At 40.6% G+C, this 26,900-nt stretch overlaps 2 protein-coding genes across 2 annotated transcripts; both read left to right on the top strand.

Moving 5' to 3' along the window:
- The first annotated feature begins 1,596 nt into the window (after positions 1 to 1,596).
- On the top strand, positions 1,597 to 12,744 carry LOC146962327 (interferon-induced very large GTPase 1-like). Its single transcript, XM_085769933.1, has 3 exons — positions 1,597 to 1,606; positions 4,346 to 4,476; positions 7,830 to 12,744. Exons 1-3 carry the CDS (start codon positions 1,597 to 1,599, stop codon positions 12,708 to 12,710), a joined length of 5,022 nt encoding a protein of 1,673 aa, XP_085626059.1. The 3' UTR covers positions 12,711 to 12,744.
- A 10,236-nt stretch (positions 12,745 to 22,980) lies between these two features.
- Positions 22,981 to 24,683, top strand: LOC146962326 (E3 ubiquitin-protein ligase TRIM21-like). The gene has a single exon (XM_085769155.1). The coding sequence runs from the start codon at positions 22,987 to 22,989 to the stop codon at positions 24,649 to 24,651; it is 1,665 nt and encodes a 554-aa protein (XP_085625281.1). The 5' UTR covers positions 22,981 to 22,986; the 3' UTR covers positions 24,652 to 24,683.
- The last annotated feature ends 2,217 nt before the right edge of the window (positions 24,684 to 26,900 follow it).

Here is a 26,900-nt window from a genome sequence, read left to right as displayed (position 1 = left end):
AAAAGTTTAATAAATAAATAAAAAACGGCCGCCTATCGGCCCATTAGTGACCGGCCCACCGGGAAAACTCCCGGTACTCCCTATGGCCAATCCACCCCTGCGCACTGCAGGCATCAGTCAACAATGTAAATTGATGGTTCTTCTATTCCAGTAGGCTACTATTTATGATTTTGTCTGTTTTCAGTGAAGTGGACGAGTTCTGCAGGAGGCTGGAAAGGCAGATGAGGAAAGAAGGAGCACTGCCATGATATAAAGACTGTTTATGAAAGCCTGTGCAATAAAACATTTGAAACCATTTCATTCCATTCAATTCATTGTAGGCTATTTTAAGACTGTTTTGTCATTATAACCCCATGCAATAGAACATTTAAAAGCATGTCATTTCATTGGAGGTTAATTATTTATTTAGTCCAAAAGATTTTTTTAAAAGTTTCCAAGCTTCACAAATTAGATCTTGGTGTTTTATTTGGATTTTATTTATTTAGTCCAAAAGATTTTTAAAAAGTTTAAAAGTAATCCAAGCTTCACAAACAATTAGATCTTGGTGTTTTATTTATTTATTTAGTCCAAAATCTTTTTAAAAAGTTTAAAAGTAATCCAAACTTCACAAACAATTAGATTCTTGGTGTTTTATTTCGACTTTGACCTGTTGAAAATCCATAAGAAGGGGTCTGAACGGTCCAGACTGTGGAGTTGCAGTTTTACAGTCAACCAGTAGGGGTCTCTACAAGGGGTCTGAACGTGCGGGTCCAAACGTGAGGGTCTGAATCTGCGGTCTCCGGGTCTGCAGAGACATACTATTGGAGGGCGCATGATCAATTGGGGTCATAGTGACAGGAACCTCAACTGTCACACTTAAATCAAACAAATTTAGATAAGATATAACATCTTACAAACATGTTGTTGTAGGCAATTAGCTTGAGTCTAACTTGACTCCTGAAGGCCTCAAGCTCACAGCACACTGCAAGTCAATCTGAAGCCAGACAAGTGAAATACCAACACGCTCACACATGGGCACCACCTTTGCCCTCCAGTCGACCTCCAGAGCACCCACCAGGAGAGAAGCCTCTACTGGAGAGCAGCACACGGAGCAATGGTCCATTAACCTCATTGAAGCAGATGGAACTCATAAAAACTCTTATGTTGTACTGTAAATTGGGGCGTCGCGTGGCATAGTCGGTAGAGCAGGCGTCCCATGTATTGCTGCAGTTGGCCCCGGTTTAAATCCTGCGTCAGGCGCCATTTACTGTGTATCATTCCCCTCTCTCTGCCTCTCTGTTTCCTGTCTCTTTCAACTATACTATGCCCCCCCCCCCCCAAGAAAAAACACAAAAAAAAAACAGTTGAAGTACTGTTCATGGAGTTGGACTGATGAAAACCATAACTTTTTGTTGGACACCCCACAACTCCACTCCAATAACATGATGTTTCCACCTATTTTAGTGACAAAGAAGAAGAATTGTGATCAAATCTTTTGAAAAAAAAAAAAAGTTTCATATATAAATTTATGGTTTGCTAAACAAATCTCCTTTATCATCAGTAAAACTGAAAGTAGTTGAATTTCGCTGAAACCATGTGACTTATGGGAAAAGGATAATGGAGACTGGTAGGGTGGGGGCAGAAACTGGGCTATAAAACAATAACAGTAAAAGTGTCCTTTATGGAATGACCTTCAAACTGTTACCTAGGTGTAAAATTACTAAGGTTGATGATTCTGAAACTTGATGGCCGATGTTTTCTACTTGAGTGTAAGGTTTTAATTATTGTGTAATAGGCTACTTTTAATTTTAGTGTTTCTGCAATTGGAAAAAAATGCAAAGAAAAGATTTGTACGAAAAAACAACAACAAGTTAATGTAATATCAGGAGGATTAGCACAGTTGGTTAGAATTAGAGTTGGGGGTGTTTTTTTGTGTAGTTATAGTTTTGGTTTTTTTGACAGTCATCTACATGGATCATGCTTTTAATTCATTTTGCATAATTTTTTTGCTCAGTAAAGATGGGAAAATACAATAGTATCAAATCCCTCTATAACGAGTAAGTATAGAAGGAAAGAGCCAGATCCGGAGCATGCATTCATTTACAAGTTTAATCAGCACCAATTAACTTTTTTTCACATAAATGTGTGTTCAAGCTCTTTCTCAACGGGCCGGGCCAGCCCAACCAACCAGGCTGGTTTGGGCCATGTTCAGGCCGAAAATATATACAAGTACAAAAACTAGATCGGGTTGGTTCCATTTTTTATTTTTTTTGGCCGGGTTTGGGCTGAGAATTAATGCTAGTGAGTTAGGCCACATCAAGTCCAGGCCTCAATGGACACATGGTGTTTGTCCAACTCCTAATCTCTCAGACTTTTATATTTCTCCGACCATACATTTCTTAATTTTTGCGTCCATTGGCCCGACTTCCCATTTTTTGATTTAAGTAAGCCCAATCCTTAATCTTTCTTTTTTCTTTAACCTTTATTTAGATCTCGAAAGCCAATGAGGGTAAACCCTCATTTCCAATGACGTCGAGAGCACATCAAATCAAAACAACAATCACATAACAAATACAGTAATCATAAAAATACATCAAACAGCAATACGATCACACATTATCAACAATCTAACCCTAAACCTAACCATAACCCTCTAGAATAACTCGGATTAATGGGTAGTCAGATTTTTGGGCGATCGGCCTGACGTATGCTCCCCGGCTTCAACACCTGGTTGAATTGGATCAGTTTTTAATTTTCAGGCTCTTTGAGGTCCCCAGCACGAAGCAACTAAGAAACTGATCAAACACGTTACATTCTAATTGAGATGGGCTTTTGTTTGTTCAAACCTGTCTCCAGACCCTGCCACCCGGCCCTGTCCAGCCCCTCATCATTTTCCCCAAAGTCAAAGATTCTGGGGAAATGCAGCTCTTCTCCTTTTAGTTTTACTGATGCAGCTTATCTCATTATACAATTCATATTGTGGGAGGAGTTTGTGAGGGGCAGGTCTAACAGCTTTCGGTCTCTATATATTGATCAAGTCCAGGCAGAGTCTCTGACAAAGCAGCGGGGATACTGAAATCAACTGCTAAACCGTTACACAGGCGAGACCTGAGAGAAGGTGAGTGAACGCAACCCCTTTATATTTTCTGTCAGTCCATGTATAATTGTATAGCAGACACATCTTTTGTTGTTTAAATATGTATTGTGTTTTATATTTTACAATACAAGAACCCACTATCACCAGCCATCAAACAGACAGAGAGGTAGTGGATATACAACAGAAACACAGCAAGACTTAGCAAAACAGACACAGGTCTCCTACTATCCGTCTTTGATCGCAGTATGTGGTGTGTTTCATTTACAATGGAAGTTGGAACTCGGAGCTTAGAACAACATCAATGAGCTCACTGAGCTTGGAGCTCCTATCTCTATTGAATAATGAGAGTCTATGGACAAAGATTTCTGCGCCCCAAGGAAGAAACACATGAACAACATATAACATGTTTAATTATATTTTTATTGCAGGTGACACATTTTACTCACTTTTTTAAAAGTCTTATTCAGGATACTGGTGGGGCGGTGCCCTAGCGCCCTGCACCTCCTTTAATTTTATGTAGTTTTCTTGTGATATCATTGACAACTAGTGGAGTTAGGTACAAAGTTTAGAAGGAAGACAAAAGCATTTGATACTGTGTTGATACAACACACACACACACGCCGGTGTGAACACATGATGAATAAAGCACAGCGCTGTCTGCGCTGTTTTTTGCCTTTTTAGTTCTTGCTCCCTGCGCTGAAAAAATCAATTTGCTTATTGTGGCAAGGTGAAGAGGGCCCGGGGGGGGATTGAACCCACACCCCCCGGGTAAAAGTCATGCACGCTTGCCAGTCACCCAAAGGGACATCCCCTTGGCCAAGTAGCCAGGGCACATGATCAACTGGGAACCACCAAGTAAATCAGAGAGATATGTCTGAATGTCTGATGTTACATTGCACTGATAGGGGACAGGCTTACTTTTTCAGTAGCCTACTGCCAGGTTTCAGCTGGTTTCTTGCCTTACCATTCCTTTTTTCACCTCCTTTTCTTCACGTTCAATACTTACTCCCTGTGTCATTTCACATTATCACACATAACTTAATTTATGGACATAAATGTTTGGATTGCTTTGGGTTGTTGCCGACATCTAGTGAAACTTTCATGTCAGTGGCTCTATTAGAAATACATTTCCTGAGAAAAATGTTGATGCGTCAAATATTTACTATACATTGCTGCAGCTTTTATCAGGCCCCTCAGCCGTATTGGCCAGATTGGTGGAGAGCTGCATCAGTGGTTGACCTTCTGTAACTTTCTCCCATCTCCACACAGGATCTCTGGAGCTGAGCCTCAGTGATCTTTGGGTTCTTGGTTCTGACCAAGGCTCTTCTCCCCCACCTGTTCAATTTGGCTGGACGGCTGCAGCTGTACGAAGAGTCCTGGTTGACCCAAACTTCCTCCATGTAAGAATGATGGAGGCCAAGTGCAGATTTTTTTCTTCTTTTTTTGTAGCCTTGTCCAGATCTGTGTTTTGGTACAATTGTGTCTCTGAGCTCTTGGGCCAGTTCCTTCGACCTCATGGATCTCATTTTTCTCTGATATGCAAATGAGCTGTAAGGTCCAAATCACGTCCAAACTATTTAATCAACACAGCTGCACTCAAATGAAGGTGTAGAACCATCTCATAGATAAATAAAATAAATGGACAGCACCTCAATGACCTACGTACACGAGTGTCACAGCAAAGGATCTGAATACTTATGTTCACGTGATATTTCAATTTTCAACATTTCTAAAATTCTGGGTTTGTGCTGTGATTATAGTGTGGTGAGTGTAGATTGATGATGAAAAAAATAAGTATTTTATTTATTTTAACATGAGGCTGCAACATAACAAGTGGTGACAAATTGAAGGGAGTCTGAATACTTTCTGTATCCACTCTAATAACTGTCATACAACATTTTCCCACCAACACAATGTTGGGAGTAATGTATCACTATGTAATTCCAATACTTACTGCAGTTTCTGCAAAGTGAGTAACACCTACTTTCCAAAGAAATAGTTACTTTTTTAAAAGAGTAATTTGTTGAGAGTTAATTAATTTCCTTCTTGAAAGAAGTAACTGAGCAATTATTAATTTTCAGTAATTTGCCCTACACTGCATGTTACATACAACTCATGCCATCTGTTACAGAAGATCTAATGTTTGATTTTCAAGTTGAGAACATCTCTACAGAAGAATTAACTTTCTTCTTGCATTAAAAAAAAAGTTGTTAACTGGAGGAATATACCTTTGAGCGTTTTTTTTTCACTTATTATTCTCAACTCTTCTGAACTAATTAACTAAGTAAAACATTTTCTTTTCTTAGTGGGTGACCATGGTGACGATGCTGAAAACCCAGGGGAGAACGATGACAGCACAGTAGTAGAAGAGTCTGGAATCAAGTCTTTACTAGATCTGCAACCAAAGTGAAAGGTGAGAGTTTTAAAATTCATAGAGTTAGTTACTCTCAGTCGCTGTGATACAGTTCTCACATCAAAACATCATTTAAAAAGCCGTTTTCTCATTTTCTTTGCCACAGACAACAGCATTTTTCAGAGTCTCCGAACAGAAACTTTAGCTTATAGTTCAGACAGTGTTGTTTCTTTTTTTAAGAAGTAGAAGAACTTTATTTGTCCTCTTAGGGAGATTGTTTTTCAGCATTGTGGACATTTTGTTGAGACAATAGGGACTCTTTTGAAGAATGAGCCGAAGCAGTTGAAAAAAAAGAGTATTCTGACTTTCCCCCACACACATCAGCATTTCTCACTGTATTTGTACAGACTTAAATCATTACCACACATTTCAGTAGCTTACTCATGTTCACTCTCTGTTGGTTAAACCTTACTCTCATACAAAAAACAAACCTCACTCACCTCCTCCACCTCCTGATCCAGTCCTGTGATCCCTTCCTCAGAATTTTCTAAAGCATTCCCCACAATTTGATATTAATTACACCCGTGGATGTATTATTTTTGAAAAAATATCTTTTAATATATAATGTAATAGCTTTTAATAAGCATTCTCCATATTCAGCCTTTCAGGAAGGAGGCCACTGTCACATTTTTTTTTTATTATAGCTAGAAGTAAAAGAGTGAAGAGATGAGCACAAAAAGGGTTTCAGTGGGGTGAACAGAATTAGCCTCTAAGACTAACCATAATGGAGGGACCTCAATGTCATCATCATACACAATAAATGAAGAGTCTGAGTTTTGTTGCCCACTAACAGAACTAGTTAGGTAATAAAACACAGCTTTATCTGGGAGTCTTCAAATAAAAGTCATTGTTGTGAGTTTTTATGAATCTTGTTCTAAATCTGAAGTTCCACTCTGACACAAACATTTCTATTGTGTCAAGTGACAGTAGAGTAGAACTGCTGGAAGATTAACTTGTATTGCTGAAATAGAATATTGTTATGTTTCCAAAAGTGTGGTAAATTTGGATTTTACCATTATATTAAAATGCAGTAAAAAGGTGGCCTGACAAGCCAGACTATATCACTAAAATGTCTAGTCTGGAAACGACCGGTAGACCTCGGCTCAATCCAGGGGGCGGGATGAAGGCTGTCTTTCAAACTGCCTCTGCACCAATAGGGTAGCGCTACGACCAATCAGCAGCAAAGAGCAGGATGACGTTAGCCTGACAAGCCAATTAAAATGTATGTCGTCATGGCGTTAAGCCCGCCCAACGACTCTCTAAACAGATAGAGCGCTGTGATTGGTGAACACAAACGGTGTTCGAGACTCAAAAAGTTCCTATGGCTCGTTTCTAGACCCACCTACGGAGCAAATAGATTTGCTGCTGCTGGGGTGCAGATAGATTTCTAGGCTAGTAAAAAGGTTGAATCTTCATCATTAAAAAAATAAATAGGCCTAAATAAAAAATGCTGGATCATCTGACTTGACAGGTTTCGGTCAAGGTCATCGTTGTTAGATGCTTTTGCACAGCTGATTTAGGTCCATGAGAAATGCATTAGATGTTTTGAAGATTGTATTTAGAGTTATGAGAATGACATTTCTGGTGTGTGAACTAGTGCTGCACGATTTGATAAAAATGTGTGATTGCGATTATGGTGGAAAATATTGCGATATGTGATTACGATATTGTAAATTAATGCTGTAACGAGTCTATTTGCTTGATTAACAAGCACAACACAGGAAATAACCATATTTTAGGAGTGTATTTCTCAAGTAATAAGTGTTTCCTTACAGTATTGTTGTATTAAATAAAACTTTTTTTGCAGTTTCATAGCCTCATCATTTATTACAATGCATTCTTCCCCCATCGCTCCTCTCACACCTCACACAGCACACAGGTGCCTCTCACACTGGTAACACACACACACACAAACACACACACACACGCACACACACGCACACACACACATGAGAAGAGAGGAGACGGCAAATGAGTGTGGCTGTTACCATAAAAAGACAGTTACAGTAAAAGAAAACCAAACACCAAATCGGCAATTGTGTTAATTATGTAATCGCACAGCGAGCACAATTGCGATTCGATTACTCGTGCAGCACTAGTGTGAACTGCGTCAAAGCGACTAAGAACAATTTAAATGTACAATAAACAGACAGTCAAACTGAAAATAAATAAGGTTTTAACATGACCACTGAAAAAAGAGAGGTAAAGGCCGCATTTTTCTAACCATCTGGTGACTGTAGCCTACTGTTGGTTCCATAAATATGGATATGAATGGAAACAAGTTTAAAAAAAGGATGTCACATGATTCATATATGTATGTATTTTCTTAATTATTTACAGCTGTCAGTGAAAACTTCTTCAGCTCTGAAAATGAAGAATCAACATCAAAGAGAAACTGAAACTCTGCTTCAGAGACTTCATCCTCCAGACAAATATCAACAGAAGATGTCACCTGCAGATTTTCTTCAAATAGGTCGACCAGTGGAACGGGACAACAAAATATCTGAGGAAGATCTTGGTCAAACATTTCTTCAGAGGTTGATGATGTTAGACTACAGAGCCAGATATGTTTCTGAAAGACAAAACAGTGCTGAAGTGATTTCTCCAGAATCTGAAGTGTCTGAAACTGTTGGCACAGATGACAGTGGTTTAGATGATTTTTACAGCACCACTGTTGCCCATGATCAAACAAAGGACAGTCCTGTTCATCCAATGGATGTTCAAATGGCGATGTTTCACTGCTCAGACAGCTTCCTGAAGCAGAACATGGTGACAAAGCTCTCACAGTGTCAGTACGCCTTACCTTTGCTTGTCCCTGACCCAGTCACAAGGGATGTTGAGTGTCCTCTGTGGACATTCAGACAAATAAGAAAAACATGGAAGAAAACTGAAATCAAAGATAATTCAACTGTCATCACCATGAAGAGTTTACCCATCTGTGAAGCTGAGACACCCATGTTGTTGTTTTTCCGCCTGGGTTCACTGTCAGTGTCTAAATCTCAGCTGATCAACACTTTGATCAACGACCGTCACAACACCTTCTTCCACAGAGACTGTCCAGGTAGCACCAAGTCTCGCCATCTGATGGATGGTGTGGCAGAGATTGCCTGGTACTGTCCTGCTGGGAAACCTGATGATGCCTTCACTGACTGCACTGCCTTCTGTAATCTTCATGGTGATGCTTTGTCAATGGAAAAACAACGTGACATACTGACTGAAAAATCTTCAGTCAATGTTGTTCTTGTGCCAAAGCTGGAAAAAGGTGATGAATGTACTGCTGTAATCACAGCTCTTTTAAAGTCTCCAAAGCCTCTCATTTGTCTCACTGTTGATGACAGTTGTGATGCTGTTGAGATAAGAAAGAGAAAATTCAAAATGGGTCTAAAAGACAGAAGCCTACCTGATGTTTCTGAAGAAGTAAAAAGGATCATTAGAGGGATCTTGTCTGGACCACGTACATCCTTCCAGCTTGAAACCATGGCCAACATGGCCAAAGGAATCAGAGCCGATGAAGCCGACACCATGGCCAGAGGAATCAGAGTGGATGAAGCTGACAGAGCCTGTCAAACAGGGAAATCTGCTGCTATGGAAATAGTGAATTTACTTGAGGGGATGGGTGTTTCAGATATTAAAGATAAATTCCTCTCTTGTCATGGCCAACTGTGGCATGACTGGTGCAAAACAAACAAGGAAATGTATCACCTCACAGGAAACAAAGAAAAGGATCGAAGTCAAAAGGAAGACAAACTGAATGAAATACGACAACAACAATGTGAAGCTTCCTGCAGTGAACTGGTGAAGTTGTTTATTAGAAGTCTCTCAACTTTGAAATCAACAGACAAAGATTATTTCCTGAAATGGCTTCAGATCTTAATAGATGCCCTCTCCACAGACGATCTCACGTCAATTCTCCAAAAATATGATGAGACGTGGTCTGAGGTCTTGGCTATGAAGAAGAAACATGGCAAATCTGATAGCTGTGATCAGATGCAGAACTCTCCGAAGGAAGATCAGATGCAGAAATCTCCCAAGGAAAACCATGAGAAAGAGTTAAAAAATAAACAAACTGAGCTTGAAGAAATATCAACAAAGTTGCAGTCAGTAACTTTTGGCTTGGAGCACATCTTCAGAGAAATGGGACAGATCTATGAAGCCCATAAATCTCTGCGGAAAGAAAGACAGAGTGAACAGACTGACTGGTCTAAATACCCTGAGCTGGCTGCAGAGCTGATGATATCAGGACACCCCATGGAGCTGATGGATGGTGATGCAGGTCATGTGCCTCTAACATGGATCTCTAGTCTTCTAGATGAAGTCATCAGCAAACTGGGCGACCAGAGAGTTTTTGTGTTGTCAGTTTTGGGCATACAAAGCAGTGGAAAATCAACTATGCTGAATGCCATGTTTGGGTTACAGTTTGCAGTGAGTGCTGGCAGATGTACCAAGGGGGCCTTCATGCAGCTGGTCAAAGTGTCAGAGGAGATGAAGACAGAGTTGAAGTTTGACTATGTTCTGGTGGTGGACACTGAAGGACTGCGTGCTCTTGAATTAGCTGGTAACACAACTCTAAACCACGACAACGAACTGGCAACATTTGTTGTTGGTCTGGGAAACATGACACTGATCAACATCTTTGGAGAGAATCCATCTGACATGCAAGATATTCTGCAGATTGTTGTTCAGGCTTTCATGAGGATGAAGAAAGTTAAACTTTCTCCAAGTTGTGTGTTTGTTCACCAGAATGTTACAGATATTTCAGCTGCAGAGATGAACATGGATGGAAAGAGACGCCTGCAAGAGAAACTGGACCAGATGGCCCAACTCGCTGCCAAAGAGGAGGTTTGTGATGCCAAGTGTTTCAGTGATGTCGTTGCATTTGATGTGCAAAAAGATGTGAAATACTTTGCCCAGCTGTGGGAGGGAAGTCCACCTATGGCTCCTCCAAATCCTGGTTATAGTGAGAGCATCCAAGACCTGAAGAACTTCATCCTCTCTGAAGCTTCAGAGTCTGATGGAATTACTCTGTCAGCGTTCAAAAGCAAAGTCCAGGACCTGTGGGAAGCCCTACTGGATGAAAACTTTGTCTTCAGTTTCAAAAACACTCATGAAATTGCAGTGTACAGAAAACTTGAGGTTCAGTATGGGAACTGGACCTGGCACCTGAGGAGCAACATGTTAGAAATTGAAGAAAAGCTGTATAACAGAATTGAAAATGGAAAACTTGACAAGGTTGAGGTCAGTGACCTTTCTAAAGAAATGAACACAGCATATGAAGAGACCACAAAAAACATGAAAAAGTACTTTGATGATGACAGAGACAAAGAAATGTTGGTTCAGTGGCGAGGCCAATTTGAAATCAAGCTCAATGAGTTTCATGAAGAATTGTTGAATGTGACTAAAAGAAAACTGGATGAAGTTATCCAGCAGAAGAAGGCTTGTAAAAATCTTGATGATCAGAATCCAGAGTTTGAGAAGAAGCTGCTACAGAAGAGCAAAGAGCTCGCTGAGGAGTTAAAAGACAAGGCAAAAGATGAAAGGGAACTTAAAAAGCAGTTTGAGTCTTTTTGGAGTGACTGGGTGACAGAACTAACTAAAGGTATAAAACCTATTGAAGACATCGACTTAGCGGAAGATCAGACAAAAATACTTCATGAGCTTGGTTTTGAACGGGCTCTAATCGATAAACGCAGTAAGAGTTGCATTTACAAAGAAATAGCAAAGGCTATTGATTACTGTGATTATGTGACTCTCACCATGCGTCAGCAAGCTGGTCAGATGGTTAAATTTTGGTCATCCAATGGCCCTTTAAAGCCTGAAGATCAAAAGCAGATCATATCCCTGGTTGATACAATTGAAAAACAGTCACTTGAGACAATCCAGAAGAAACCTGTAGCTATAAGTGGCTACAGTTCAATTTACTTGCGAGAAGTGGCCAAAAGTGTCATAGACGAAGTGAGAGAATTTCAATCGAAATGTAAATATGCTCTGAAGAAGGAGTTTACAGTTGATCTCTCACTGTATGTGTTTGACAGAGCAGAACTTTGGCTTTCAGATTCTCACAACAAATTCAAGAAGAAGAATGATGCACATGCTCATTTAGAAAACAAAAGAGATCAATTTTACAACGTTTTCAGAAACTACTGTAAAGGAAGCTCTTCTTCTATCATACTCGCAGAACTGATCTGTGGCAAACTGAAGGATTCTGCCATTGAGGCTGTCTGTAACAAGACTGCCATTGGTGTTGTTAAAGAGCTGAAAGGCAGTTTCCCAGCATTCAATGAGAACAGAGATAACCTGGAACAATTTGTGCTGAAGTCACTGGCAGAGAAAGAAAACTTCGATGATTTCATGACGTACATCCGAAGCCCAAGGGAATATGTAAAAAAGTTTATAAGAGAGGAGGTAAAGAAATACATCTTCATATCACACAGAGGCAAAACACAAAGAAGACTGAATACAGAAGTGATTGGCCTGGAAAAAGTTCTAAGTGATGCTTTATCTAATGCAACAAATAAAGTCAAAACTGAGAAAGAAAATAAAGTCAAAACTAGGGAAGGAGACACAGGCATGTGGCTGGAAGAATTTTCCAGTGCGATAGAAGATGAGCTGACATTTGATGTCCCATGTTCTCAAAACTTCAGAGACATAACAGATTTTGACTATCTCGATGAAGTGATGAGGAAAGGCCTTAAATCCATTATGAAAGAGATGAACAATTTCTCAGTGGATAAGATGAAGGTATCTAGAGTGAAGCCTGATGAAATCCTGATTGAGCAGCTGTGCAAGTGCTGCTGGGTAGAGTGTCCATTCTGTGGAGCTGTTTGTACCAACAGCACAAAAGGTCACACAGACACTGACCACACTGACCACAGTGCCCCTTTTCATAGACCTAATGGAGTTACAGGATGGCACTATATGGGCACAGAGATATTTCATATTGTTTTCTGCTCAACAAATATGGCAAGTGACGGGAATTTTTACCCTTACGGTGGTGCAGAGAAATCTATTCCCTATAAACAATATCGCACTGCTGGTCCAAAATATGCTAACTGGAGAATTAACAGTAGTGGGGCTCACTTGGCATACTGGAAATGGTTTGTGTGCCGATTCAAAGATAAACTGGAGGCTAGATATGGCAAAAAATTTCAGGGTGAAGGAGAAATTCCCAGTGAGTGGAGACGATACAGTAAAATAGATGCGATAAAAAGTCTGGAGGTTTAGATGAACAACCTGACTTACCACTGAAAATTATGAATCAGACTCCAAACTTTTGGACATTGGTTTTAACATTTGTTATTGGTTATTTTTTTATTAAATTCACACAAATTACAGGATTCACAAATCTGAATACTTTATTAATAATGATAATGTTAAATCAACATAAATAGTTGGTTCATGTGAAATTCTTGAAGGTGGAACAGTTAATATGTTGTGCTTTTCATTTATTTTGTTTTCTAAGACGGGAAAATTATGAAACAGGTGCAGTGATGTTTTAAGGTTTAACAATATATGATTTCATTAAAAAAAAAAAGACATTTTGGGCAGTTTTTTTGTTGCCTTTATTTGATAGGATAGTTTAGAGAGACAGGATCGCGGGGGAGAGAGACTGGGGGAATGACATGCAAAGGATCGTCTAGGTCGGGAATTTTTTTGTCTTTAAAATTAAAGTTTAGTCATGTTAACTGACACAGGAAGCTCTATGTTAAAGAAGTATTTTAAGTGTTCAGCTTTGTTATGTTGATCTAATTTCTAATAATTTGTCGTTGTATCTGAGTCAGCATGAGCTTTGTTGTTGTGCTCAGTTTATCTGATACTAAATCTTAATGCAAAGAATCTAAGTCAAGGTGCGTTCACACCATTGCCCCTTTGTTTTCGCTCTATCGCTCAGCTGCAATCACTCGTCAGTTTGGCACAATTCAACAGACTCGCCTTTTCACTTTGATGACGTTATGTCCACTGCCATGTCTCTTTATGGCAGCCAATCAGCGTTGAGCGGCAAGCGACTGACGACCAGTGAAATTACGTTGACTTGGGATTTCTCATCTCTGTCACTGTCGCTCGGAGCCCCAGCTCATTTCTGCCTGACCGAATATTCGTTCCATTGTCATAAAAACTCGTCAACAGCGACAAAAATAAAAGGTCCGGTGTGAACGCAGCTTAAGGCATTGTCGAGGAAGGTCGAGGTTCCCAGCCTCAGCCTCAGAAGAAAAAGTAATTTTTGCTATTTCATGAGTTTATAGCTTTGAAGTGTGTTCTGCTTAAAAAGAAGTACATTTTTACTATCTTAAAGATATTATAACATAAGTGTGTTTTGCTTAAAAAGAATTAAGTTTTGTTTAAAGAAGTACATTTTTACTATCTTAAAGATATTATAACATATGTGTGTTTTGTTTAAAAAGAAAAAAAAAGTTTTGCTTTAACAAGTATATTTGTTTTTTATTATCTAGTAATCTTAAGATATTATAACCTGAGTGTGTAATGCTGAAGACAGGAGAAGGTAGACATCTGTGATTTATCATTGTAACTCATGTTAATATTTAGCAGCAGCCCAGAACCTCAAGGAGGGGGTGTAAGGAAGGTTGAGGGTTCTGGGCTCGGCCTTCAGAAGAAATTTACTGTCTTATGGAAATAACAGAAAGTGTATTTGAAAATGCTAAAGAAATATCATGTGATTTTTGCTATCTTATTATATTGTAACTGGAAAATGTGTTTTTGCTTGTATCCACCAAAACTGGTAAATCTGACAACTGTTCATCAGAGGCAGGTTTGACTGATGACTTGAGGGAGGAATTGATTAAATGATTTGATTTTGTTTTATGCTCATTTGATCCTGCTTTGTCACTGCTAAATTCCTGCAATAAAAATCAACCTAAAAGACAAAAGAAATGTTATCGTCATCTTTGAGTCTGAAGGTTTAATTCAAATTATCACTGTGGTGCTGTCTATGATAGTAAAAAGCTAAGCCTTAGTGTGCACAACATCTTTACAGCTCTTAAGGGTTGATCTAGTTTTTGTCTCCACTTTAGATTATTTAAACAAGTCCTGGGTTGTTTTTACAAACTCTTACATTTAACCTAGCAAATAGTCCCTTAAATTTCTGTGAGTCTTTCTCAGTCTTACCACACCGACAGGACGACAGGTGAAGGAGAAGAGGATCCTCTTCAGTCCAGATGTTCACACGGTCGGCTCGCCACCCCACCTCGTCAGGGAAAAATCCAAGGTATCCATAAAACCTGTACAATATAACAGGGCTTAAATAAATCCACTCACTTCTTTTTAACAGTACAGTTTCTTAAAGGGATGGTTCACCCAAAATTGAAATTTCACTCATTATCTACTCACCCTCATGTGGACTAAGGGCTGGGAGAAGTTTCAGAGTCCTCCGTGGCTTCTCTGAGTTACAGGGGGTCTCGGCGTAGCAGTGCATGTCCATATAACGGTTGCAAATGGATACCATCTGTCTTCGTAACAAAAAGACACACCAAAAAACATCCAAATACCTACATGCTGCTCGTATGTAATGTGGAAGCGGAAGCTCCTCAGGAAATATAGACTTATTTAATTTTTTTCGGGACAATTTCACATTTCGGGGCTTCAGTACAAGACGGACATTACATACGAGCAGCATGGAGGTATTTGGATGTTTTTTGGTGTGTCTTTTTGTTACGAAGACAGTTGGTATCAATTTGCAACCGTCATATGGACATGCACTGCTACGCCGAGACCCCCTGTAACTCAGAGAAGCCACAGAGGACTCTGAAACTTCTCCCAGCCCTTAGTCCACATGAGGGGGAGGAGATAATGAGTGAAATTTCAATTTTGGTTGAACCATCCCTTTAAGCACCCTTCCTGAGGCCATCAGGCCCAGGAGCTTTGTTGGGTTTGATTTTGGAGAGACATCTACCCACTTCCTCCTCAGTGAGCTGAATAAATTGATCACAGACGGTGCTACAGCCTGCTTTGGGGTCTCTCACATCAAACCTTCCATAAAAAGTGTTCAGATCATTGACAAATTTGCTGCAATCTGATATGTTTATACTTTGTTTTTTTCTGTTCCCTGCCCATCATGGCATTTAATCCCTCCCAAGCCTGTCTTGCATTGCCTGTCATGTTCAGCATTCACTGGTATTATCAGAATATGTTCTTTAAGAAAACTTTCTAATGTTAGGATCCACACCACTGTCACTGTTCTTCATTTATCCGTCAGTGATGAGTTCTTTTTGTTCATACTGAACCACAGAAAGATGCTTTAGTGTTGGAACATGAACAATAAACTTACATAGATGCATGTTTTTTTGGTTTGGTCTCGATTTTTAGTTTTTAATCATAATATATAATCGCTCAGTTGATTGCTTCTTCTTCCTACTCATTTGTTATCATTTAATTGTTTCTTTTTTTTTGCCTTTGTAACAAATTTGGTGTTTGATTATTGTCTTCATGGGTGAGGTTTTCATATAAGCCCTTTCAGGTTTCATACTTCGCACATCACAATCATAATAACTGTTTATACTATTTTAAATTAGGTTTGTGCAAAATAAAAAATAAACTAAAATAACAAAACAGATGAATATGTGGCTCTTTATTTCCACTGTAGCTATAGAGACGGTGGTAAATGAAATGTGAAAGGTGTTTTGTTCTCTGTGAGGAACTTCCTGGGACGTATTTGGATGTTTTTTGGTGTGTCTTTTTGTTACGAAGACAGTTGGTATCCATTTGCAACTGTTATATGGACATGCACTGCTACGCCGAGACCCCCTGTAACTCAGAGAAGCCACGGAGGACTCTGAAACTTCTCCCAGCCCTTAGTCCACATGAGGGGGAGGAGATAATGAGTGCAATTTCAATTTTGGGTGAACTATCCCTTTAAGAAACTGTACTACTAGGGATGTACTACTAGTCCTACTAAGGATGCAAATCACAGTAGCATAAACTGATTTGTTGAACTCAGCCTGATGTAAACATTAATAAAACTCAGTAACCAATCACACAGCAGCTCCATGTCGTCCCTGTGTGATGTTCAGGGACAGGTCAGGACAGTCTGAAGACAGACAGCTCTGAGGGTGAAGTTTATAATAATGAAATGCACCTGTGACAGTGACAGGTCTGTAGCTACGTCTTGACCACATGTCAGCTGTCACCGCGACGAGAGCTCTTTTTTTTTCTTTTTAATGAAGCTCCGGTAGCGGCCAGCTAAAATATGGGAGGATACTGTAAACCGGCGCGGATCCGGTGTGTTTATCAAAGCTTGGTCACCGTGCTGCAGCACCGGGTCGGTTTGAGCTGCGTTCGGGCTACATAACTCCTCAGGTAGTGATCAATCGGCGGCTTTTTAAATTGTTAAATCATTGTGCTCCAGTATAATCGCTACGCCTGAAACTCATCCAGTGAGAAACGTTCCGCGGTGCAAAAATAAGTGCGATTACGTTAATTTTTCTGTTAATAATTAATCTTAATTAACGCGTTATTTAAAACATTAATTATCACACTATTCCTACTTTTGTGCTCTGTCCAGCATTTAGAACAATAACATTACATTTTACTGGATTTTCATGGTGACAAATGCTATTTTGATAGATAGATAGATAGATAGATAGATAGATAGATAGATAGATAGATAGATAGATAGATAGATAGATAGATAGATAGATAATGCTATCTATTTATTTATTTATTCTGTCTTGTTCTCTTTAATTGAAAAACAAGCCTTCAAGAAGAAGTAAGCGATATTTTTGTGTTAATATAAGTCTTAAATAGTTATATTTTCCGACAGCAATCACTTCTATAGAGTGTTTGGACCGAAACACGGGTCTGTCAGTCACTCTGCTCTGCTCTGAGCCCAGGAGAAAACATTTATCGTATCCTACAGTTTTTATCCAATGAGGAGAGAGAACGGCATGCAGGGCTGTGTGTGCAGCCAAGGGATGCGCCTGAATGTGGTGACGTATAGGGACGAGGACTGTTATGGTGCGTTCAAGGCAACCCGTAACTCGTGTTTTTCCGACCTGTGAAGTGGTACCAGTTTGATCTGGTACGAGTTCACGGGTCAGAAGTTACGAGTGGCCGTTATAGTGACTTTCACAGGTAAAACAGGTCGGAAAAACACGAGTGGGTTGCCTGGAACGCTACAAAGTCGTAAGTTGTGACTTGAAGCTGTAATTTACGGTTTTCAAAAGCCTGCCTGGAACGCAGCATTAGCCAAAACGACCGGATCGCTTACTTCTGCTTTAAATTAATTTGTCAGGGGGCTACTTTTATTTGTGGTTAAAAAAAAAAAAAAAGCTAGTTGTTTACTGTTCAAGTGCACTATATTAAATATTTCCTGTGTTGGAAATTGACAATAGATATGAAAATGCACTTTGTTGATTTTATTTAATTGACATGGGGTAGGCTGTAAGACACCATTTGGACTTTATAAGGTTTGGACCTTTCACTTGGATGAAAGTTTAGTAACTGGACCTCAATGAATTTTAATTGAATACCCCTGTCGTAGGTGTTCAGGGATGGAGTTCCAGATGTGGGGGGCAGCAGAGCAGAAAGCTTGGTCACCCATGGTGCGAAGTCAAAGAACTAGATTTATTTATAAACAAGCACGTCACACTGAATGAGCATCGAACACGCACCGCTACGGCGTCGCTTTCGGTTGTGAGCACATATGAAAGTAATGGGTTTGAGCGTGCAAGAGACCCACATCTGAACGCCCCCCACGCACGCACACACGCACACACACACACGAGAGAGACATGCTGTCATCACTCCGTCTCCTTTCTCTCAGACGCACTGGCCACGCAGGGTAAACAAACGATCTGATTGGCTCAATTGAGTGAAGCTGTCGTATTGATGAGCCGCTGTCCCGTCGAAAAAAAAATGCTCCAGGAAAATGATCTATTCTTGTTCATTTATTAGGGCCCGAGCCAGCGACAAAGTTGCAGCGAAGGCCCTATTGTAATTCGAACAAGAACAAGAAAGTCAACAAGTAATAAACAAGTCCAATAATTAGTAATAATACGTCCACAAGTATTCAAGTACAAGTACCCCCGTTTTCTAATGAGCCACACCTGTCTTTGTTTATACTCTCTGAAAAGGTCTATAGGGGATTGATACACTTTTCAGTTAAACGTCTTTTTCAAAGATGACGTTATGTAGACAAACATTTTTATCATGTGATCAACAACTCGCGCTATTTTGTAACTTTGAACGTAAGTTGACATTTGTCGCGATACACACCAAGTATAATCTCAGATCGGACTCTTCTCCTGCCTTTGTTGTGTGTCTGTGTGTGTGTCTCTGTCTGTGTGTGTGTGTGTGCGTGTGTGCGCGTTAATTACAGTGTTCCTCCCATATTCGCCCACAGTTGCGTCTCAGCAGAAAAAGGGAGAAGAAGTGGGTGGCAGCTTTCGAGAACAAACCATTGATATGGTAATGTCTGTCACACACACACAGGCCTGTTGCAGTGTGACGGCAGGAGAATGGAAGGTTTCATTTTGTGTCTCACGAACCTTTTATTACAACACGAGGCTGAAGCTGCTCATTAGAGTCGGAGGAGAGGGTTCTCTTTTTGATCTCTGCTGATTGGATCCTCTGGTTTCTGAGTCTGAGAGAGTCACGTATCATTTATTTAACGCAGCAAAGAACAGAAACATTAAATTAAAACACACCGAGGTCTGATGAGGTAACAACACAGGAAGAAGAGCAATAAAATCTTATCAAGATTATTAAAGTGGTAAAAAAAAAAAAAGGTGAGTTATGCTGCGCTCGAGACAAGTCAGAACTCGGATCTTTCCAATCTCCTCCTTGAAAAAGTACAATCGATCGCCACCTGAGCTCCAACTCGCCGTCACACAACAATCTGCACCTGTGCCGAACAACACCATCAACAGTAAAACATCAATTAAAAGCTAAAATACTATAAAACGTTCTTTTTAAAAGCTGTTTTCGTGCCCTTTGTGATGTCAATTCATGGAAAACCACTGATGCGCGTTGCCTTCAGGGACAGTTTTTCATCAACAGTCTCTGTATTTCCCTCTAAAACAACTCTGTCTGGTAACGTTGTGTTATTATCTCATAGTGTGGTGAATGTGCAGGTCACAACTTGTCCACCAGAGCGTTGTGGAGTTGTTGGATTGTGTATTTGATGAGTTTGATGAGGGAAACCAAGAAATCCCATGAGCCTCCGTAGCGTAGCTCTGAGCAGCTCGTGGCTCTGCTCCACCGTTCTAAAAATAACTTGCACCGACAATTAAAGGTAACGAACCTACTGCTATGACTATAGGGATTACGGCAATGGGCGAATTTGCCAAAATGTTGAACTATCCCTTTAAATAAAAGCCTGTACCATATAGACACCTATCTCTAATAAAAGTCGGGTCAGCTCGGCAGGTGAAGTAATAAAAACCCGACTGCTGTTGGAGAATTTACATTTATGTAAAATTTTATAGTTTAATCTCATGTTTCTGTTTCTGTTTCAGACTTGTTGGGATGTTTCTTTCTGTTTATGAGTCTTAGTTTGATATTTGTTTGTTTTATGGATCCTTAGTTTTAAATATGTTTGTTTATTCTATGATAGCCTATCGGTTGTTTATGAGTCATCGGTCTTTCCTTTGATAAATGTTTGTTTAAAAGTCTTTAGCTTCATATTTGTTTGTTTGTTGATGTTACTTTGATGTTTTCTAATCTATAACTGTTTTAACTCTAGTTTCTCCTCTGAGAACCACTTTGCTCAGAGGCATCCGGTTTCCAACTCACCCATGACATTACATTAATTACTATGTTGTAAACGATGTTGGGGTGATTTTAGGTGTTATTTATTTATTTATTTAACAGGGGCCATGCAACACTATTCAACAGTATTTTAAAAGAAACTGCATCTGAGCCAGAGTTAGCCAGAGTTAGAGCACTGGAAAAGAGAGTAAGGACACCACCATTGACTCCCGTGGTAAGGGTTTTGCCCCCCTAGTGGCAGGATATGGGTATTGCAAAAGCGCCCAGAAAACCCATTCACTCCAATGTATGTGTGTTGCCCACTTGCTTGTAAATTGATGAAAACTGCCGTGTTTTTGTTTTTAGGTGTCTTGGTCATATCAAATTATACTTATAATTTGTTTATTACAAAATGTAGATTGAAACATTCATGTAGACAACTGTTTTTGTTGTTTTTTACTTGCCTATGTGTTAATGTTTATCTGTAAAGGGTCCTCAATGATGCTATTAACGTGGGTGATCTATAAATGTCCTTAAATTATTGAAAACACCACACTTGCTCATTCACCAACAATGCAGAGTTGTCAGTTCTTGGGCGCTTTTGCAATACCCACATTCCTCCATCAGGAGGCGCTTCCATTGAACCAATGCGTGTTGTTACTCTCTTATTCCAGTGCTCTAGCCAGAATTAGGTGTCCTGTGTTGACCCCTACACAGCAGTTCCTCACCTGTCCACCAGGTGTCCACCAGGCTGCTTCCCACTCCCACAGCTCCGACTGGTCCGACTGTGTTGTGTTGTTGCAGCAGCCTCGCCTGTCACTGATACTGGATTAACGGCTCAACAATGACTGTATCTATCTGGTGTTCAGTTTAATCCTGGCACATTTTTTCATGACATGATGATGATAGATTGACAGATAAGAAGTATTGTTATAACATGTGTTATTTTGAATGGTAAATGTTAAAGAACAGTAGATGACTGAGCTGCTGCCTTTGTCTGATGTCAGTGTGAAGAGCAGTTTCAGGTGTGTCTTGTCTTGTCCGCTTTGTCTGTTTCTCGACCGTGGTGATGCAGAGACTCACTCACGGGTGGGACAGACGGAGCCACCTGAATGTGAATGTCAGGAATCCTGTGGCCACGCCCAGTGGAGTTGCATGCAGGAGAAAAGTTAAAGGGATAGTTCACCCAAAATTGAAATTTCACTCATTATCTACTCACCCTGTCGACTAAGGGTCTATGTTTTAAGTTTGTTTGTAGCGGAAGCTCCCAGCACTGCTCTTCCTGGTCCGTCCAAATCTCGCGCTATTTGCACTGACACTCAGTTCACGGCTCCGCAAATCGCGCGAGATTCCGGCAGAGCAACACTGGGAGCTTCCGCTACAAAGAAGCTTAAAACATATACTTATTTAATTTTTTTCGGAACAATTTCTCATGTTGGGGCTTCAATACAAGAGGGACATTACAGTCGAGCACTATGGAGGTATTTGGATGTTTTTTGGTGTGTCTTTTTGGACGAAGAAAAGTGAGCTCTGTTCGCAACCGTCATATGGACATGCACTGCTGCACGGAGCCCCGCTTTAACTCAGAGAAGGAACGGAGGACTCTGAAACTTCTCCCAGCCCTTAGTCCACATGAGGGTGAGTAGATAATGAATGAATGAATGAAATTTGGATTTTGGGTGAACTATCCCTTTAAGGTGAACAAACTTGCTCTGTGGCTGCCTGCAGGCCATTTGCATGAGACAATTACAGAGGAAAAGCCTGCAAGTGTCAAACAAACTCATTTCAGCAGGTTTGCAACAGCAGCAGAGGAGTCTCTTCACACACGGGTCAGTACAATGAGTTTTCTGATTAATGACCTTTCTGTAGTAAAGGATAGAAGCACTCGGTTTTTATTTTCTGCACAAAAATAAATAATCAAATAGTGGGGAATCACCAGAGTATGATGGAGTATTAGTGTCACATTGAGATTTTTTTTTTTCGATAATAAAGTCATAGTTTTACGAGAAAAGAATCATAGTTTTACAAGATTAGTGTCATAATATAACGAGAAAAAAGTCATAATTTTATTAGAATTAAGTAGTAATTTCCTCCAAGTCTGTCTGGTTATTTCTGCAAAATAGATGCATTTTCTTGCATATTCTTTTCAAAGTCTTGATACGGATGACGATGTGGTGCTGATGTGCCTAAAGATTAAGTATCTCCTTGTTTGTGAAATGTATACTAAAGTGCAACTTCACAAAACGCTCCATGTCCTCATTTTAACAACTTTCCTCCTCTAAAACAACAGGGTAAAATATTATGACTTTATTCTCGTAAAATTATGACTTCATTTTTGTAAAATTATGACTTATTCTCGAAATATTTTTACTTTTTTTTCTCCTCATAATATTATGATTTTTTCTTGTAAAAAAAAAAGTCACAGCTTTTTTCTCATAAAATTGCCACTTTATTCTCGTAAAATTCTGACTTGATTCTTGTTATATTATGACTTTTTCTTGTAAAACTATGACTTTATTCTTGAAGTCTGTGAAAAAAATGTTTTCTCGATGTGGCCCTAGTACTCCGTCATACCAGATGTCCCTGATATATTATGACACTTTGGCTCAATTCTCCAATGAGAAAATTATTCTTCTAAGCATTAATCCCAAATCACTGCACATTTAGTTTGCACATTTTGCACAAATATCACATGTAGCTACATGTCAATCAATTGTGAAAACCTGCCGCATGTTTAATGAACCAATCATAATGAAGTTTTTTTTCTTCTTTTAATCCTGGTTGTTTGCAGAGTATCAACATGTCGGACAGCAGCTACCTGCTGACGGAAGACAAGCTTCTGTGCTGCATCTGTCTGGACGTGTTCAGGGATCCGGTGACGTTACAGTGTGGACACAACTTCTGCAAATCCTGCATCACGGAGCACTTGAACTTTAATTCCCACCGACAGTGCCCCATGTGTAAAGAGCGCGTCGATAAAAAACATAAACTTGGGGTCAATACGTTCATATCAGAGATGGCTCTGCAGTTCAGACAGTCGGCCGGACGGAAAGTCGAGCAACGCGAGGAAACATGCAAACCAGGGGAAGTTCCTCGCAATCTTCCCATTCCCAAAGCTGCACCAAAGCTGCAGTGCTGGCTGCTGTTGGCGTTCGCACTGACGCTTCTAACCGTCTACTTTGCAGCTAATTTAAAGCTTTATCAGATCGTGTCCAGCCTGAACGTTCATCAGCTGTTTGGTTCTGTCGAGGAGGCGGCGAGCAGCGTGTGCACCGAACATTACAAACCTCTGGAGCTCTACTGCCGGAACGAGCAGACGTCCATCTGTCGCTCTTGCGCCGACTCCACTCACAGGTTCCACCAGGTGGTTCCTCTGGAGGAGGAATACGAAGTAAAGAAGGCGGAGCTCAGGAAAACAGAGGCAGAGCTCCGGCGGGCGATCCGGGAGAGACAGCAGAGGATTCAGGAGGTTGGACATTCGGTGAAGCTCAGCAGAGAAGCTGCAGACCAAGAGGTGGCAGAAGGTGTCAAGGTCTTCAATGTTCTGATGGAGACTGTGGAGCGAGCCAAGGCGGAGATCATCGCAAAAGTGGAGGAGAAGAAGAAGGCGAAGGAGAAACAGGCCGTCGGTCTGGTCAAAGAGCTGGAGCGGGAGATCTCGGAGCTGACGAGGCGGCGCGGTGAGGTGGACCGACTGTCTCGCTCTGAAGACCACCACCAACTCCTCTGGAACTTCTCATCATCCCTGACTGATCCTCCTCCTCCACCCTCCAAGGAATGGACGGAGACCAGCGTTTGTCCCGCGTCGTACGGCGGGATCATCAGGACGACGATGGTCGGCGCCGTGAACCGTCTGACGGAGATAGTCGGCCGAGAGATGAAGAAGCTGCAGGATGCCGAGCTGAGGAAACACCGGCGGAACGCGGCGGACGTGACGCTGGATCCCGACACGGCGCATCCCGCTCTCGTCCTGTCCGACGACGGCAAACAAGTCCATCACGGTGACGCGTGGAAGCAGCTCCCGGAGAGCTCCAAGAGGTTTGAGCCTGCAATCTACGTTCTGGGAAAGCAGAGTTTCTCTTGTGGAATATTTTACTACGATGTCCAGGTGAGAGGGAACGTCGGCTGGACGCTGGGCGTGGCCAAGCAGTCGGTCATCCGGAAGGGAGATATCACCGTAAATCCCGAGAACGGCTTCTGGACCGTCTGTCGGAGGAACAGAAGAGGGTACTTTGCGCTCGACGGCTCTCCTGTTCCTCTCTCAGTGAACGACCATCCTGGGAAGGTCAGGGTGTTTGTGGATTATGAGGAAGGTTTGGTGTCTTTCTACGATGTGGACACTTTAGATCTTCTCTTCTCCTTCACTGGATGCTCCTTCACTGAAAAGCTCCACCCATTCTTCAGTCCCGGTACAAGTGACGGTGGTAGAAACTCCGTCCCCCTGGTTATATCTCCTGTCACTTGATTTGATTACTAACAACTTACACTTGGACTCAGAAGTGTTGGCGAAGTGTAGTAGCACTGGAATCCAGCTTGAAACTTGAACTCAACCTCGATGAGTCAGACATTAGGTTTGTGATGTCTTACTGTTGTGTTGTCGACAAGGTTGTCGGCTCAAAGTCTTGTTTGATGAACCGTAAACATGGGTTGTAAGCAGCAAAGCAAAAAGACATCGTCATGTACTGATGAAACTGGTTGGTTGGTTGATTTTCAGCTGTAGCGACTCCAATCTTGAGAGTTTGGCCTTCCCATTTCAACCACTTGTGCTAGATTTTGGCCTTAGCACTTGTTTGGTTTTGCGTGTTCTTGTGCAAGGGTAGGGTGTCCCAATTCTTTTAAGAGCAAAGGGGAAGAGCTTTTCAACCTTTAAAACCAGCCCCTAAAGCGATAGTCCAACATTTTGGCAAATTGGCCCATTGCCATAATCCCTATAGTCATAGCAGTAGGTTTGTTACTATTTTATTTCTATTATACTTCTATTTTTAGAACGGCGGAGCAGAGCGGCAAGCTGCTCCCATGAGTCTGCCACAGAGACTCATGGGATTTCTTGGTTTCTCTCATCAAACTCATCAAACACACAATCCAACAACTCCAAAGCACGATTTTTAGAACCACCATTCCAAAAATAGTTTGCACCGACAAATAAAGGAAACAAACCTACTCCTAGGGATTATGGCAATTGGCCAATTTGCCAAAATGTTGAACTATCCCTTTAAATTGGAGGGAGGCCAAGTGCAGACTAAGAATGTAGTGCAAGATGAAAAGTGCCAATGTTGTCTTCTGTTTTCTGCAATTCTTCTTTGTTGGTTCATCAAACAAAGAAAGATCATCAAAGCCCACACAACTGGTAACACAACCTCTGAGAAACAAAAGCAAGGCGCTGGAGGATGACATGGCTAAATGCCTGAAATTAACAAATTCATTCAGCATATTGAATAAATTAAAATAAATAAATACAATTTTGTATATGTGTCTGTAAGTACGTGCGTGCATGTGTTCTGTGAACATGTGTTCGAAGGTTGTCCCTTCATAGTTGATTAATTGTTTGATTTGGACTTAGTTGTCTTTGTTGATTATGTTATATTGTAGGCTACAAAAATATACATGTGCCAATGAGGCACAGATTTGCAAATATGTGCCTTTGGGAAATGAAACACTATCAATGGACTTTTATGTACGGTCAAAGGAATTTTTTGACTTTTTGACTTCACTGTCAATTTGCTTAGATGGTTGTGTTGCATTTTATGTTCATAGATGTTCATGACAGATGTTCATATTTGGTTTTTGTTTGTGTATAGCTGATGTTTTGGTTCACAACTCAGAATGTGTTAATGTCTGTTTGTAAACAAGCTGCAGGCTTGTTAAGATAATATGCAATGGGGGTATCTCCCTTTAGAGGCCACTTGAAACCAAATGCTGTTGTTAAAGGCGGGGAAATGAGAGTGGGCCATAATCTCATCAGGAGTCTGATGGTTGTGAAGTCAGGATTCACTCTGTTAACGTGAAGTTTTCATTTCATATTCTAACAAGCCTTAAAAAACAGGAATTGTAAAAAGTATTTATGAATGAACGATTAATCCACCTATAAATTGATGAATAAATAATTATATGACCAACCCTATTCATGAGTTTCAAATGTAGTCCTAAATTGGGGACCAACACAAGTGTTTCAATTTGAATTGTGTTTTTGATTGGCGTAGAACTAATTAATTAGTTTGAAACACCTGTGGGTCCCCAACATGGCAGGTGTAGGACTATATTTGCAACTCATGGATAGTTGAAATAGATTGGTGAACAGGTTTTTCAGCGTATATGTATATGTATATTCAAAGCAACCTGCACTGACGCCCTTATCTCCCTCATTTCCTATTATACACCTGTCCTCACATACGTTGAGAGGAACAAAGGAACTAGAACTACCACATTGGTTTTGTGGTTTCAGTGCTGAAGAGGTCGTTGAGTGAGTGTTTGTTCAGCTGCACTCTAACTAACCCTAACCCTGTACAGTAGGTGATAAGGAGGATTTTAAAGGGAATCAATGCAGAGGACAGATAAGACCTTTACCCCCAATTCACTGCAGAGCAACTCAAAGACTTTCAGAGGGTATGCACGTGATGTAACGGTACTCGGAAGTCGCTGTAGAACATCCAATGAGTGGCAAAATGACAAGTGGCAGAGCCGCCAAAGTTTAAAAGCGATTTTCTTCAAGCCCAT

The sequence above is a fragment of the Trachurus japonicus genome, chromosome 23 (genome assembly GCF_045865225.1).
Source record: "Trachurus japonicus isolate A0001 chromosome 23, Traja_1.0".
In the NCBI taxonomy this organism is placed as follows: domain Eukaryota; kingdom Metazoa; phylum Chordata; class Actinopteri; order Carangiformes; family Carangidae; genus Trachurus; species Trachurus japonicus.
This window is presented reverse-complemented; position numbering and strand designations above follow the sequence as displayed.

Bases quoted from the DNA above. Each gene is read 5' to 3' on its own strand.
- LOC146962327 (XM_085769933.1), top strand. The intron at 4,477-7,829 runs GTAAGAATGATG...AATTATTTACAG, and splicing joins TTGACCCAAACTTCCTCCAT to CTGTCAGTGAAAACTTCTTC.
- LOC146962326 (XM_085769155.1), top strand. From the start codon at position 22,987: ATGTCGGACAGCAGCTACCTGCTGACGGAAGACAAGCTTCTGTGCTGC.